General features: G+C 42.6%; 3 protein-coding genes across 7 annotated transcripts in view; 1 reads left to right on the top strand and 2 right to left on the bottom strand.

Annotated features, from left to right (window-relative positions):
- LOC119653246 (oxysterol-binding protein-related protein 8) overlaps nucleotides 1-1,035 on the bottom strand; it is a 63,046-nt gene extending 62,011 nt beyond the window's left edge. The window contains exon 1 of one of the 3 annotated variants that reach the window (XM_038057846.1): nucleotides 431-1,035. In XM_038057846.1, coding sequence (XP_037913774.1) covers nucleotides 431-572 — 142 coding nt within the window. In that variant the 5' untranslated portion in view covers nucleotides 573-1,035. The remainder of the gene's footprint in view (nucleotides 1-430) is intronic. The other 2 variants (XM_038057847.1, XM_038057851.1) reach the window with 2 other exon arrangements.
- Nucleotides 1,036-1,307: 272 nt separating this feature from the next.
- Nucleotides 1,308-2,607, top strand: LOC119653247 (thioredoxin domain-containing protein 9). Of its 3 annotated transcripts, none has more exons than XM_038057852.1 (4): nucleotides 1,308-1,439; nucleotides 1,501-1,783; nucleotides 1,915-2,274; nucleotides 2,333-2,607. In XM_038057852.1, the coding sequence occupies exons 2-4, from the start codon at nucleotides 1,607-1,609 to the stop codon at nucleotides 2,441-2,443; spliced, it is 648 nt and encodes a 215-aa protein (XP_037913780.1). In that variant the 5' UTR covers nucleotides 1,308-1,439; nucleotides 1,501-1,606; the 3' UTR covers nucleotides 2,444-2,607. The 3 variants fall into 3 exon arrangements, with proteins under 3 accessions (XP_037913780.1, XP_037913782.1, XP_037913781.1); XM_038057854.1 differs by having other exon boundaries at nucleotides 1,323-1,439; nucleotides 1,529-1,783; XM_038057853.1 differs by having other exon boundaries at nucleotides 1,376-1,439; nucleotides 1,508-1,783.
- Nucleotides 2,608-7,520: 4,913 nt separating this feature from the next.
- Nucleotides 7,521-13,771, bottom strand: LOC119650939 (protein D3-like). Its single transcript, XM_038054169.1, has 3 exons — nucleotides 13,614-13,771; nucleotides 7,869-8,203; nucleotides 7,521-7,795 (listed from the first exon to the last, which is right to left on the bottom strand). The coding sequence occupies exons 1-3, from the start codon at nucleotides 13,671-13,673 to the stop codon at nucleotides 7,645-7,647; spliced, it is 546 nt and encodes a 181-aa protein (XP_037910097.1). The 5' UTR covers nucleotides 13,674-13,771; the 3' UTR covers nucleotides 7,521-7,644.
- Nucleotides 13,772-15,577: the final 1,806 nt, after the last annotated feature.

Raw genomic sequence — 15,577 nt, 5'->3', positions numbered from 1 at the left:
GAAGAACCATCTCAAGGCTTGTGGGTTATTAAAATTGAAGACAGCACAAGGAAGTCGTAAGTGGAATGTGCAATCAGAAAGTGAGTCAATTCCCTCCCTGCAGAGAAGATGTGCAAATCACCAATCATCCAAAAAGCCATTAAGTGCAGATCGGGCGACCGTGAGGCCGCAAACACTCCGCAGCACACGGTTCGATGCTTTTAACACATAATTACACGCCACTTGGGGTCAACTATTTATCCGCATCAGATGTGCGCAGTTCCCTAGGCGGACCACCGCACTCGCGAATGTGCCAACTTTTGGGGCTACTCATGTTGTGTTGTCGTGATGTGTTCAACTGATGCCGCCTGAAGCAGCTGCACTGTCAAAGCAAACCTCACTCACAATAAAACAAAAACACTCTTTCTAAAAATAGGCGTAAATAGCATACCAGGATACTTGAGGCCGGCGTTTTGCGGCGTGGACGACATCGAAGACGTGGAGGTCCCCATTGCGTACGAGCTGTCAGCCACACGAACCGGAGTACTGGCCGCGGCGCCCGCTTGCTGCGAGGCATTCGGTGACACGCTCATGTTTTCTCCGTTTCACGCCGATCCACAGCGAATTTTCACACGACAGGGCGCGGGCACGACACTTCAATTCGCGGCTAATCGTATCAAATTGCCTCAACACTTCCAAACCCCATAGAAGTGCACCAAATCGATAACGCCAGCCAAAAACACCCAACAGCTCGCGATCCGGCTACGAGCAAACAATCGCGACCGATCACACAGAAAACAGCTGGAAGCGACCCATTTACGAAAACCACACTACACTTGACGACCACGAGCCTAATTGTTACTGATAATCCCACGCAACGTAATAAAGCATCATCAGTCACAGAAAACCACTCGACCAGACCACCGTTGACAATTGACTCAATCAATATCGCAAATCCGTGTCTTCACCCACCCGAAATCTACGCGAATGTCACGTAATCGCAACATCCCCAGCTGACGGTTTTAAGGCGGAAGTTGAACAGCCGCGGATGTTGCACAAACTCAATTCATGTCAACGTAACCAATAACCGTTCCAATGTGGAGCAAAAAATAGCAAGTGATGGAAATTCGCGCAGTGATCGACTTCCGCCAAAACGTAGAATACTATAATAATTCCTTTTTTTTATTAAGTACACTTTTTATTATTTTAACGGACAAAAACCGAATACACTTGTTTTTCACTCCTCCACCAACTGAGATGTTTGGTACTATTGGATACATTTTCTATGCACCTTCGCGCTGACTGCTATCAAAACACCATTCACAATAACAACCTGATCTCAGCTTTGAGAAACACTGTAGAAAACACACTTGATCCAATTAACCAATCGGCAAGCAAACGAAACGTCACTTTGTGTTTCTCATTCCTTGGGGGAGCGGCGTATTATTTTCGGTATTCAGGTAGATAGCAATGAATTCTTAGGTTCCAAAGCAATTTCGACTAATGTCACTTCACATTTAGACAAAAACCAAATTGTCTTGTGTTCTAGAAGGAGCCATTGAGTCATCGCGCCTATCAATTTCCAAATCGTTTAACAGCTGCACCTCAGCAACGTGGAACTACAAAAATGGATCAATTGCTACAAAGTAATTTGGTGAATGCTGCAGTGCAGATAGAAAGGCAATTGGACGACGAAATCGACAAATTGGACAATCTGAATATCGACGACATTCATGCGTTGCGGGAGAGACGTTTGAAGGAACTCAAGGAGGGTGCGAAGAAGAAACAAGAATGGTTGGCGAACGTAAGTAGATTCGTTTCAGACTATTTTTTATTAACTTTAAGAAGCACGTAATGTCTCCAAGTTTATTTTAACCGAGGCAACTTAAAACCGCTCAATATTCAGAACGGAACACTAACAACCTCCTTTTCCAGGGTCACGGCTCCTACTCTGAACTTCCCGACGAGAAAGAGTTCTTTGAAATGTCCAAGAAGTCGGCGAATATTGTGTGCCACTTCTACCGCGACAGCGCCGAGCGCTGCAAGATAGTCGACAAACATTTGAAAATTCTGGCACCGAAGCACGTTGAGGCGAGATTCTGCAAAATAAACGCAGAAAAGTGTCCCTTCCTGACGCAGCGCCTGCGAATCAAGGTGATCCCCACCATAGCGCTGATAAAGGACAGTCACACGAAGGACTACATCGTCGGATTCACTGACCTCGGCAACCGAGATGACTTCTCCACGGATATGATGGAATGGAGGATAGCACAGTCGGGGGCGATTGAGTACAGCGTAAGTGTTTGGCTTTGATATTTTCTTTCGCAGGTTTTACAGAAAACTGTCTTTCTAGGGCGATCTTCTGACGCCGCCGGACCAGAGGCCAGCCCACAAGACAACGCACCTCAAGAAGAAAACCATTCGCGGCGGGGGGTATGGCTCCGATGACTCGGATGTGGAGTAACGTCCAAGGCGTAGTAGGCACTCGCCGAAATCACGCTAGAATATTAGAATTAACAAATTACTACTGAAATCCACTCATTAAAGCCTTGTTTGTAAGAATTTCTTTTATACTCTATTTAACGCTAGATGCAAAATTATTTTAATATATTTCAAATACGTACGAAGCGGGAGCGTTTCTTTTACTGCCGATTCACGGACGGGGGCAAGTATTGTTGGCCAACCGTTTCCTTCCAGGATGAATTATTTCTTCTTTAAGTCCCCGTCCACTATTGGACGCTGTAGACCATGTTGGCTGTCACTGCCTTATTCATGGTAGCTTGAAATGGCGCGCTTCTTAACATGTTAGATCATTGCCGCAAATTCATATTTGCAAATCCTCGAAGCCCAGAATCCTTGTACAATCAGGCAAGTAACTTTTATTTATTTGGGTGCTTCATCTCGTGGGCCGTACGGATTTATCCGATTATAATTTGAGTTAAAATTGGATAATCGTGCAAGTCCTCACACTACGTCCTTACGGTGACCGCTGGAAAGTGTCTTCGCACAAGCCAAGATTTTGCGGGGCCGGGATTTGGTAGGTTCATCTAACCGACAAAGATCTGTTTGCCTGCTAGACATGCTTTAGTGAAAAGCATATCTGGTGGGAGATAGACTGAAGAAATAGCCTTTAGTCTCTCTTCCTTCTTCTTTTTTCAGCCTTTGTTCTGTTCACAAGCGGAGGTGGTTCATCGTGATCGGTTGCGTCATTTTGATCTATCAAAGGATGCATCTCGATGCAGCTGTGAGGCTTCCAAATCGTTGGCCGCCCTTTTGGTCGCTTATCATCGACTTCGATGTGCAGACCAATCTTGGTAAGTAAATTCTCATTAGCACGAATTACATTACTGGGCGGATGACACTCCAGTAAATTTTAGATTTCAGACGTGCGTTGATAGGTCGATCACAAAGAACATAAGTTATGGAACGCCACTTCATCGAGCATGCGCTAATGCGTGAAGCAACCTCATAACGCAGTTCTCCATTGGCTAATAGCATTGACCAGAGATAATTTATTCGCTCAGTTCTGGGCAGGTCACTGCCATTGATAGTGATAACGCCTGTTTCACGGAGATCGGTCGTCAAAAATTCAGTTTTATTCAGATTTAATCTTTGACCGTGTTGCATTTTTCCACAAATTGCTCAGATAATTTTTGCTATTAGACACTAGGAAAACATCATCTGTGTAAAGCAGTGTATAGGGCGCTGGACGTTGGATGTCCCGTGTGACTGTGTCCATAACAAGAACAAAGAGGAGTGCTGAGAGGCCGCGCACGATTCTGGAACTAGGTATTGTCGTTGAGCATACCAAATGATTTCGTGTAGCACACGGTGAAACAATTTCTCCAGATCCCAAAAGGGAATGTAGAAAGGCCGGTGTTTCTCCATGAATAACAACACAAAATATGTGTGTGTCAGTAGCTCTACAATTCTTGACAAACCCGACTTGATTCCCGAATATGGTTAAAGAATGCGTTTAAAAATATTCATGTCTGAGACAGCAACCGGATCGGACTATAATTTAGACATCTGCTGGACTACCTTTCTTTTTCCATATTAGAACAGTGGTGCTTTCTTACCAGTCAGATGGTGTTCTACCTTTTTCGATAACCGGATTGAAAAATTCAAACAGTCAGTGTTGGGGTCCAGTTGTTCGTTTTCCAGAAACCCGATGTGTTGTTAGGTCCTGTGGCTTTCCCTGATTTCATTCGTTTTATTGCTTCCTCAACTTCAGTCGCGCTGACAAGTGGAATCGCTTCAAATATCGCTAAGACTTATGAAAGTGGATGATGAACAAATTATTCAATTGAAATCTGCTCGAATTATTCACGCATCTACCAGTCGCGATTCATCGGTCGGTAAACAAACTACTGTTCTTGTCATTAATGCAATAACAGTGTTCGATATCCTGTGTGCGTTGGTATCGGCTTTTAACAAGTCGCGGGGAGCAGCGCGTTTCTCACGCTGTTTTACCAGTGGCTTGATCCGCAAGACGACAATCAACGACCAATATTGAGGTGTGATGGTCTTATAAGGAATGGCTTTATAGTCTGCGACGGTGGTAAAATGTTAGCGTCTTATGAGAATATAATCCATTTGCGTTTTATTGTTCCCACTATAAAGTGCAGGAAGATGAGGTAATCGTTTGATGTATTGACAATGTATTCACAAGTATAAGGTCACGGGTATCTGCAAAATCGACTTTACGCTCGCCATCTTCATTGCACACTCCAAACCCTTTTCTCTCATGGGTCCTGTTGCCATGTGCCTTTTCACCAACATGATCATTAAGGTTGCCTGCAATGGTGATATAGTCATCAGCATGCACGTTACAGGTCTTTACGTCGAGAAATTGCCAGAAGGCATCTTCATCGACATTAGGTTAATCTGTCTTTGATGCGTACGTGGTGAAGAAGAGAATAGGGCAATCAATTGATATAATGGTGAGCTTCATCAACCGACCATCAAATAGTTCGACTTGGTTAATGGCATCACGGAAACCCTCTGAGATGGCAATGCCAAAGCCTTATTATGTGTGAGGGCTACCAAAATAGAAAAATTTATAGCCACTTTTACCGTGTTCGTATTCTAACACACGTAACTTTCCCAATTTACTCCTTTCAATTTTCCAATTACCATCCCTACATTCATTTACCTTCAACATTTAATTTTTAAAATGATCAATTTTATTTATTTTACAAAAAACCAAACAACTGGTTTCTTTCCCTTAAACTCAAAAATAGATTCCCATTTGAACAATTCCAAATTTTATATTTTACCTTCTTTGCTTGTACCTAAGCTTTGAACGTCGTTGTTGTTTTCACAACGCAATGTTTCAACCAAGACTAAATGCAGGAGATTCAAGTCCCAGCACATTCTTTAAAATTTTCCTTATGGAGACGGAAAATCCTTGCACCTCTTCGATCGCGCAGCAGCTGCATAACGACGAATGTGGCAACGACAAAAGAGTTCTGTTGTAGTGGCTTGACGAAGTTTAACTGCCTGGATTTAATTGTTGCTCATTAGCCCGAATTAGGCTTTTGTCTAATACAGAGAAGTGCCAATCATTCCACTAGTAGGAATTTCCAGAAAAATGGTGTTCGTATAAAATCTTACCGTAATTTATTTGAAATATTGCCATGATCTATTGAATGATAATATCTTAACCCTAGATGTTATTTAAATAAATTACTTCCATGTTAAAAGTCTGCACATCTACTTTAGAATCGTAAAGGAAGGGGCTCTGGAACTCAACCCTTAGAGAGAATTTTATTTATGAATTTTGGTTTTACTTTCTTTTCTTTTCGATTATCTTATATATTTATAGATTTTATCCTTTATTTATCCTTATTATTATAAGATTTTATTTTTACGATTCTTTATTTTTAATAAAAATTTTTGCATGCATATTATAAAAATATATATTGTCATGAATTTTAGGTAAATACTTCTAATTTGAAGACTGCCTTTTGCCTTACTTCTTCTCGGTTACCCCCGTAAAATTCTTCCTGTCAAGGTGCATCCTCAACTAGAAAGGCCTGAGAATACCTAGGCAGGGATCGAACCTCGAGGCCCGCGCCTTAGCATACATCTGGAGCAGGAGGAACATCGATCGAGGATGTGATCAGTCGTGGATCCTCTCTTTCGAACTTCGGCGTTCAAATCCGAAGTTTTCGGGCGCACGTTCGAGTCTGATCTGCCAATAGGTTCCTACGAATCCCTCTGTTTGTTTATTTTCAAGATTCGGAGCCTGGTTAAGGATATTTGCGGGTGGACCTTCACGGATAATTTCGCCATCTTTTCAGATTTTTGCAATAGCTCTCTCCTCTTGGTCGTCTCCAGCCACACAGGAGGGTCTTTAAGACCATTTCAAATCACATTTCAAACATTACACGGCTTTTGTGAGTTCCTCAATCTTTCCAGAGAGGGTGCCAATATTTAGCGTGCAAACACAGATTTGTTTTCCTCGGACTAATTTACTTACGTTCTGATGCCGTAGTATACTGTAGTGTACCGTTACGGTCATGAATGAAGTGCTCTAAAATACTTCAAGGCCTTGGATTGTTGCCCCAAAGATTATTTCTAAATTGTCAGAATCTCGGCAGATGCCGGATTTTACCTAATACTAGCACTAAGTGCCAAGCATTTATGCTCGGACGATCCTACCTACTTAAAAACTAAAGGAGCGCTGGTGGTAGTGGCCGATGGTAGGTTAGTGGGAAAACCCGTCGGGAACTCCCCGCAATATCGAGCACGCATGCAGAATAGTGTACTTCTGCATGGTTTGAACCAGACTGTACGAAAGTCCAAGGACATCAAGGGAAGTCGTGAGGGATTTAGGTACAATACCTGTAGATGACAATATTATTGGAGCTACAACCATCCGCTCGAGACGCCAAATTTCTTTGATTTCCCGAGCCAATGGCTCATAGTTCACCTTCTTCTCCACGTATTTCCGTCCTGAATGGCACACATGAACCCCACTCAGCGGATTGAAAGATCGATCCTTCAAGTTAAGTGGAGGCAGTACGCAGTCTGCCTTACAGACAGCGGCATGCAAAGGATTCGCCTGCTCTTTGCTGTAAAAATAAGCGCGGAGCGAGACGACTTGGCGATGATGTTGTGCCGCCACGTCAACCAGGTCCCTACCTCCGATGTCACGAGGCAGATTCATCCGCTCCATGGCAGAGTTTGGATGATGCATTCGGAATTTGGACATAGTAGTCCGTATCCGCCGCTGGACGTTTTCCAGATCAGTGTTCGTCCACGGCAATATTCCGAATAAGCCACTGAAGGGATAGCGTATACATTCAATGCGTTTATCTTATTCTTCCCCGAGAGATGCGCACCAGCTTCACACGTTGCAGGAATTCAGACAGCAGAGCATCCCTCAGATCACCAACTCGAGCATGGGTTCCTTGTAGAATTCTTAGGTACTGGTAGAAGTCAGTCTCGGTCATAGCTTTGATTTGGAGGTCACCAATGCTATGTCCAGCATGCGGCTCGTGGTGACCTTTGCGGAAAAAAACTAAAATACACAATTTATTTTAATTTCGTTTTATTGAAATACCAGCAATACGTTTTACACCCAAGCAAAATGATCAACATGTCACCTGCTCCAATCGCAATCCGTACCCTTTAAGGGTATTATGTAATTATTTAACTTCACTTTTGTGAGGCTTGAGCAAGTTGTTCATGTAAAATTCGTACGTAATCATCGTATTGTGCTTGATACAAGTTTCCAGCAACTGGGTCTCCTAAGTTAAACTCTTTTATCAGTTCCCTCGTTGATGTTTTCATACGTCCTTCACGTGACCTACATGGAAGAAGGTTAATGGGAAAATTTTATATCAACGCAGCCATTTTACCTATGAATTAAGTCCACTTACCGATTTGAAACTGAAAGGTTACTCACGATTTTGCCTTTCTGTTTAAACAGGAGGAAAACGTATCGGTGCAGACCAGTATCAGCTGGTGGGCCAGATCCTACGAAATCTATTAGAACTTGACCTTCATCCAGTTTATTGCCAGGAATATTAACAACGAGCCAATGGCGAACTTCTCGATAAGTTGGATTCTGGCGCGATGGAGCATCAGGATCGGTCATTAGAAGCGTATAAAGAGCCCCAGATTCGGCATCCCATGTTACTTTTGGTTTATCCTTCACTTGAGTTGGAGTTAATTCGTTTCCAGAATCAACTTTCACACCGCTTGGATAGGATATCTAAAATGAAATTCAAATGAAATCAAAGTTACAAAAATATGTTACGTTTTATAAATGGAGAAAATTGTGTTTCATATATGCATTAATATCAGGTTTTTCGGGTTCATAATCTTGAGACAACTTACAATCATTTCAAAAAGATATTTGTTCACTACCAATTTCTACCTGGCCCTTGACCACCGTAAACCATCAACCAAACCTAGCTACCATGGCCACTTTCTGGAAATATGTTTCGTTTCCCGCCTGGAGTTCTCCAGGAGCCTATATTTGATCTCTACCATTCTGCTTGGAGTATTTCTCGAGCAACGCACTCATCCATTATTCTGGGATAGTGGATTTCGTGGTATAGTTGTTAATAGTGAAGTGGCCCTTGCTTCTTTTGGCAACACACGGACAAAATTAAGGCTATATAACCTCAACTTGATTTTGAACTGCATTTCCAGGCTTCGAATAATGCAACGAAAAGCCAAGGCTGTTGAAGTCCATGGATGGGTCCAATATGACGACACCAAATTATTAGGTGCGGTGCGAACAGCTCAAGAACTGTACCGTTGGTCACTCAGGCAGCTCAAGAACTGTACCGTTGGTCACTCAGGCCGTACTCGTTCTCTTACAATGTATGAGAGAGTAAGTATTCTGAAAATGGTTATTCAGAGAGTAGTAACTGGCTACCATTGAAGTTCCAGGATGGTGCTAGGCAGAATATTAGGAGAAAGAACCGATAGGTTGAAAGATTTCCTGACTGGCTACTGTGAAGAAACTTAAGGAGTAAACATTTCGATACATATTGCGTCTGGCTCTTCGGGAAATACAGCAGTTCTTAAAGCTATTTCGGCAGTCCTTGAAGTAGAAGCTCAAATTTGCAGATTGTCAAATCAGGCATCTCGCTTCTCGGATATTTCAAGTGACCCTATGACCCAAGTTGGGGTTCAAATCTCATTGATGGCAAACATCAGATTTGTATCATAAAGTTTGAGTCTCGAATATGACTCGATTCAACGCCGAAGAATTGCATGCTACATTTGCTGCTTCCTCCTTTTTGCGCTTCGTTATCCCATGTCCAACTTCTTGTACCCCATTTGCATATCAATCCAAAATTTCAATTCCATTTTTTTTAATGAGGGATCCTACACCACTTACGGAACAGGCTTCAAACCAGTTCGAGTGATCGAAACCGGACACCGCAAACCAGTGAAGGTGTTTAGTGGAAAACAGACGAATGTTCTGCAGGATGAGATGAGACGTTTCATGGATGAGGACATGGGAACTGGTGTACCTCCAAGTGCGGCTATGCACAGAGAAATCAAACACGAGTGGATCGGGTCTCTGGCGGTACGTTGTCAGAGGAACCCCGTCACACGCCTACCGCGGCATACGCTTCTAACAGTTTTCCATTACAGATTAGACTATGGTAAGTTTATATGGGAAAACATAAAGATTGATCAAATTAACCTGCAGCATGCCAAAGCATCCTCCTATTTGCTGGCAACGGAGCTGACAAAGCGGCGGGATTGTCCCTAAATTTTTCTGCTGTAAGAGTCATGGGTTCGATGTAATAGAATCTGTCGGATTGGATCAGGGGCTAGGATCTTCTACGATGTAAGCTCCATAAGACGAGAGCTTGTGCCCTGATGTCAAGACGGTTAGAGGCAAACATGCTGAGACAGGTCTGTTCCCAGGATTTAGTTACGGTCATCGTACAATACCAGATTAAGAACAAAAACATCACAATTGCGTACTCTTATTTACCCTATGATTCTTTGTATCTTCCACCGACGCAAGGGATCTGGTAGCGTATGCAGAATAAAGTGGTTTCGAACTCTTAATACTCTTAATAGGTTACAATAGGCAAATGCAATCCACTTCAGTTGGTCTCATGACTGCAAACACTTAATGCAAACCAACATGCTTGTTAACATGAAAATTCCTGTGAGTCTGGTCTTTATTCTTCGGTTTCAAAGATAGAGGATGCATCTCTGAAGAGTACGCGATGGGGGTGTTCGTGGACATTGAGGGGGCGTTTGACTGTGCGCCCTTCCAAAAACTTTGTGATGCCGCCAGAGCGCATGGTGATGATGATACTTTAAATAAGCGGATCAATATTATGCTAACGCAGAGATTGTTGTGTGGTGAAGTTGATGTCGATCGCTACCTAACAGCAGAAGCAGCGAAAGGCTGCCCCTAAGGAGATGTGCTGTCGCGATCGACTCACTACACTATACGCTCAAGCTTATGCTGATGATGTGGCTGTACTTGCAGGTGATCGGGATCTTGGATGTAGAAATGTACAGCGCGCCGTTGATCTGATAGACAGTTGGTGCCTCAGGCATGGCCTTTCAGTTAATCCAAATAAAACCACAATGGTATCATTCACAAAAAAGAGAAAACTGGGTGGACTTTGCCTGGCGGAGATTAGGGGTGCAACCCTTCAACTCTCCGAACAAGTGAAATATCAGGGAGTCACTCTAGATGAAAAGCTTCTTTGGGACAAACGTGTAGAGATAAAGTTGAAACAAACTCTCACAGCTTATGGGCTGTGCAGACGGACCTTTGCCTTGACATGGGGACTTAAGCCTCATGTGGAAATGTGGGTATACGTTGCCATCATTAGGCCAGAGTTCGCTTATGCATCCGTAGTGTGGTGGATTAAGGTGAGACAAAAAGATTTTCACCGTAAACTACCAGCACTGCAAAGAACTGTGTGTCTGGGTATTACCGGTGCCATGAGCACGACATTCAGCCCAGCACTAAATGCATTACTCAATTTGTAGTCCCTGGATATATTTATTCAAAGCACTGCAATGTGAACAGCTCATTGACAAATCCGTCCGCGTTCACGTCCGTTGTTTCCCCATAGATCTTATGAGGAAACAACGGACGTAGGGGTACAGAGCATTGCAAGAGTTATTGGGAGTACTGAATCCAGTTCTTTCAATGCCTTCTGATTCTCGGGCCCCCATAAATCTGTTTGGTAGAGGATATGAAGTTACCCTGAAAACTAACGAGAACTGGGAAGTCCCAGAGGAAAACTGGGGGAATATAAGGAAGTCTTCTACACCGATGGCTCAAAAACAGAACTGGGCTCTGGAGTCGGAGTCTACCTCTCGAATAAAAACGAAAAGTGGGCTTTTCCTTTGGGACAATATCCAACAGTTTTCAACCCGAAGTATATGCGATCCTAAGGGCAGCAACTAATTGGTTGACGAGCGGTTGAAGGACAGGCGCATCGCAATCTGCAGTGATAACCAGGCTGCATTAAGGGCGTTGAGTAGTCCTTTGATAACTAAAATGGAATCGTTCAGGAATGCAGAAATCGTTTGAACTCTATCCCTAGATTCAATACGGTGGAACTACTCTGGATACTTAATCACTGTAGCGTAGAGGGTAATGAAATGAATCAGAACAGGGTTCAATCTTCCCCGTGCCAGGACCGCAACCAGCGATTGGAGTATCGGTTGTGTTGGCTAAGGCTGTCTTAAAAAACTGGGAACAAGCTTCCCACAATGACAGATACTAAACTAAATGCTGCTAGATACACCAAATTTTTCCAAACATGCATAAGGCAAAGTTTATCCTCTAGAAAAGCAATAGGACTTACAGGAGTATTGTAGGCGTTCTAACAGGCCATAATTCACTAGCTGGACATATGTTCAGAATAGGAGTTATTCAAGATGATACATGTCCCTCCTGTAGTGAAGAAGCGAAATCCAAGGAGCATTTTCTATGTAAATGCCCGACCTATAGACGCATCAGACATCAGATCTTCGGTGCCGATACTCCCCAGTTGCAAGGAGTAGCATCACATCCACTAACGGAAATCCTGCGATACATTAACGAATTCGGGATATTCCGTTACAATGACCCACCACGGCCTTAGTGCTCAGAGGCCATAGCTTCTCTCCTACCAAAAACTTTTAATCTCTTTAGCCAACGAGGAGTGGTATGATTGAAACCCATCTCCATCTCAGAGTTTTTATGGTGGGGGAATCGTTGATTATGCCTAACTGAGTATTTTTTTATTTTTTTCCGATACTAATAGTCAATTCTGCCCACACACCAGGGGATGTTGCCTGTACGCCGAAGCACTTTATTTTGAAAGGTTTGCTCAAACCGGCTTCAGAATTAAAATTTTATTTGCTCTTGAGTTTCGACCCATTGTATTTGGTTTTGCAGCTTTCTTCTTAATATGTTTCTACCATTTAAGCTTAGTGTTGTTGTATTAGGAGGAGGAATAATCTGACCATTCAGTAATAGTGGGTATGGATTTGTTATTGGTATATTGTATGTCAAATTAAGGTAAGAGGACTTCGTTTCATTCAGCTTAATTCGCTGTCGTTTCGTAAAATCTGGCTTTCAATAGTTTTCTCCAACATCTAACATCCTAGAATCGTATTGTAAACTAAAAAGATCAACTATATGGAATTTTTTTCTTAACTGCATGCCTTGGGATGCATTTTATTCAGCGGCTCCATACAGGCAATAGAGGAATTTTATGTAAATAAGGTCAGAGGCAGCTTTCGAGGTATTTTTGTGATTGCTGCACGCTATTGGTATAATGCGCGGGTACTGTTGTTTTTGAGCATTCGGAAAAGAATGACTTGGTATAGTGCTAGTTCTGGATTTTTGCGAAAAGCGTAAAAAGTTTAATTCTGAATTTCTTGGAGTTCTATATAGAGGGTGACCTAAGAACTTTGGATGTTTCTTTGATATTAAAGTGTTCCTCCAAAAACAAAATGAGCAAAGTGAATGATTAGAAGTTTTTCTGTGAGAATTTTAAACGTTTTTATAGACACTGACAATCTTAGTAGGAATTTACTTTATACGTTGTATGCTTGGCGGTTGAACTGTGAATATCAATTTTAAGGAAGTTTCAGGCACTTTTCGTTAATATCGCTAATAGAACTGAATGGAGGGGGACTCCGTATGGAAACAAATTTTTGGGTCTCTTGCAAGCATATCTTTTCAGGAGTCACTTACTCAGAAGTGCATACATATTCTACTTAAAGTATACCACTGCAAGGTACCTCCATTCCAGGTTAAAAAAATCGCAAAATCTCATGTCACATCCATTTTGCATGTCGTTCTCTAATTGTAGATTATAATTGAAGATAAAAAAATAGATATGTTTGCTAATTGCACATATAAGAAACAATCACCCAGCTTGCAGTAAAGCTACATAGCTACAGCAACTTCTCGGATCGGCAAACATGTACATATAATTTATTCATAAAAATGAACACTCGTAATTAGTATCTGCCATTGTTGAAGCGGGTTGCGAGTAATTACTCAGTACTTATACGAACTCAGCGCAAAAACTATCAGAATCTATCTTTCCTTTACACTATTTTGGGAGTATTTTCACTTCTTTATAATAATGGGAGATTTTAGCGAAACAAGTAGTCGAACTCACCTCCAAAGTCGCCTTCGGGGCCCGGTCAATAATATCAGGAACAACCTGGTGTTTCTCCATTGTTTCTCGAAGGGTTTTCACTCGGTAACGTTTGAGCTTGAAATCACTACTGCCGCAAGAATAACAGCGACGGCTTCACCAGGCATGATTAATAGCTAAATGTTATCAGCTATAATACAAGTTATCGCACAAACTGCTATCAGACCTCAGAGCCGTAAAACCTCGGCCGGTGTCTAATGAATAATCATATTTCTTGCAACTCATCGGGTCCGATCCATCACCTAATTCCTGTCCACTAGTATCGTAATAAAAAAATGGCTCCATGTGATAAGAGACTGACGAAATTGATTGCAATCAAACCTTCTGCTCGTAGATGAGGAAAAAATTTAGAGGATGATGATGATGATGCAACTAACATAACTTTACCATTCAATTCTACAACACCCACAATATACCCAATTTTACTAAATTATATGTACCAACATTCTACGTCTTCGTTTTGGCTTGCTCATCCTTTTCCTTTACGCTAAATTTCTAGTTCTTATATTCCATACCTGCATCATCCTTTAATCAAATAAGTCCTTACAACATTTGACAACCCTACACGGAAAACAACTTGTTAGGAAGCCACAACAGGAGCCTCGGAATGGACTGACTATATAACGACGAATCCGGCAACGAAAACGGAATAACGATTTGCGCATTTTCTCATGGAACGTGCGCTCCCTGTACAGAGATGGAGCTAACAAGCAGCTAGCCGATACCCTGTCCTAATATAGGGCTGATGTAACAGCGTTGCAGGAGATGCGTTGGACAGGGGCCGGTTTCCTGGAGAAGAGTCACTACACCATATATTATAGTTGCCATCCAGTAAACCATGTGCTCGGAGTAGGTTTCTTAGTCAGCCAAAAAATGAAACCTTCTGTAATCGGCTTTGAAAACATAAGCGAACGCCCCTACAGAGGAGGCTGCAGAGTCGGAGAAGGATACCTTTTACGAGGCAGTAGAACGAACCTTCGAAGCCTTGATAACAAAATGATACTTGGAGATTTTAACACCCAATTAGGGACGGAGCCCGTATTCAATTTACATCAAAATACAAATGATAACGGACTGCGGATTATCCAATTAGCAGTGTCACACGAAATGGTTGTTGGAAGTACCTGGTTTGCGCGGAAAGTGGTCCACAAATATACGTGGGCCTCCCCACACGGAACCACTTTCAACCAAATTGACCACGTCTTGTTCGAGCGCCGCCACCTCTAAGCCTTGAATAATATCAGAACATATAGGGGGGCCAATATAGACTCCGGTCACTATTTCGTTGGCATGGTGCTCCGAAGCTCGAATTATAACACCACCTAGAATGTCAGGCGATGACGGCTTTACTGTTTCTTGTGGGGTCCTAAGTCCGCATCAGCATCCGGTCCAGCATTAAGTTGATGCGGACTTAGGACCCCACAATTCTCAAAAAAAAAAATACCACCTAGAATCCCCTCTGACAATCAGGTGAGAGTTACCACTAAAACCATCCACAACACAGCCCTCCGCAACACCTATAATAGGGAAATGGATGCCGCAATAACCGCAGTCAACAGAGATCCTGGAGATGAAGCATCAACAAATGATCTTTACAATCACCTGAAGAACGTTATCTTAAAAGAAACGCCACAAACATACATAGTTGGCCCCAGCGGCAAAAAGAGTTGGAACGGCCGGTTTGACAATGAATGTAAGCTAGCAACGAAACGGAAGAATGCTGCATACCGAGTAATGTGGCATTCTCAAAGGACGCGGGCACACGCGGATACTTATCACGAACTCCAGCGATCGGAGAAGCGACTTCACAGATGGAAAAAGGAAGCCTGGGAGAACCAGCAGTTCTGTGAACTCGAAAAGTACAGGGAGCAACCGCACCAGGCGCGGAAGTTTTACCAACAAGTCAGCAGGATGAAGCCTTACAC

The sequence above is a fragment of the Hermetia illucens genome, chromosome 3 (assembly GCF_905115235.1).
Source record: "Hermetia illucens chromosome 3, iHerIll2.2.curated.20191125, whole genome shotgun sequence".
NCBI classification, from domain to species: domain Eukaryota; kingdom Metazoa; phylum Arthropoda; class Insecta; order Diptera; family Stratiomyidae; genus Hermetia; species Hermetia illucens.
Note: the sequence above shows the minus strand (reverse complement) of the source record. Positions and strands in the feature narration are given on the sequence as shown.

Coding starts and splice junctions, on each gene's coding strand:
- LOC119653247 (XM_038057852.1), top strand. CDS start 1,607: ATGGATCAATTGCTACAAAGTAATTTGGTGAATGCTGCAGTGCAGATA. Junction 1,784..1,914: donor AACAAGAATGGTTGGCGAAC/GTAAGTAGATTC, acceptor CTCCTTTTCCAG/GGTCACGGCTCCTACTCTGA. Junction 2,275..2,332: donor CGGGGGCGATTGAGTACAGC/GTAAGTGTTTGG, acceptor CTGTCTTTCTAG/GGCGATCTTCTGACGCCGCC.
- LOC119650939 (XM_038054169.1), bottom strand. CDS start 13,673: ATGGAGAAACACCAGGTTGTTCCTGATATTATTGACCGGGCCCCGAAG. Junction 8,204..13,613: donor CCCCGAAGGCGACTTTGGAG/GTGAGTTCGACT, acceptor ATTTCATTTTAG/ATATCCTATCCAAGCGGTGT. Junction 7,796..7,868: donor AACCTTTCAGTTTCAAATCG/GTAAGTGGACTT, acceptor TCTTCCATGTAG/GTCACGTGAAGGACGTATGA.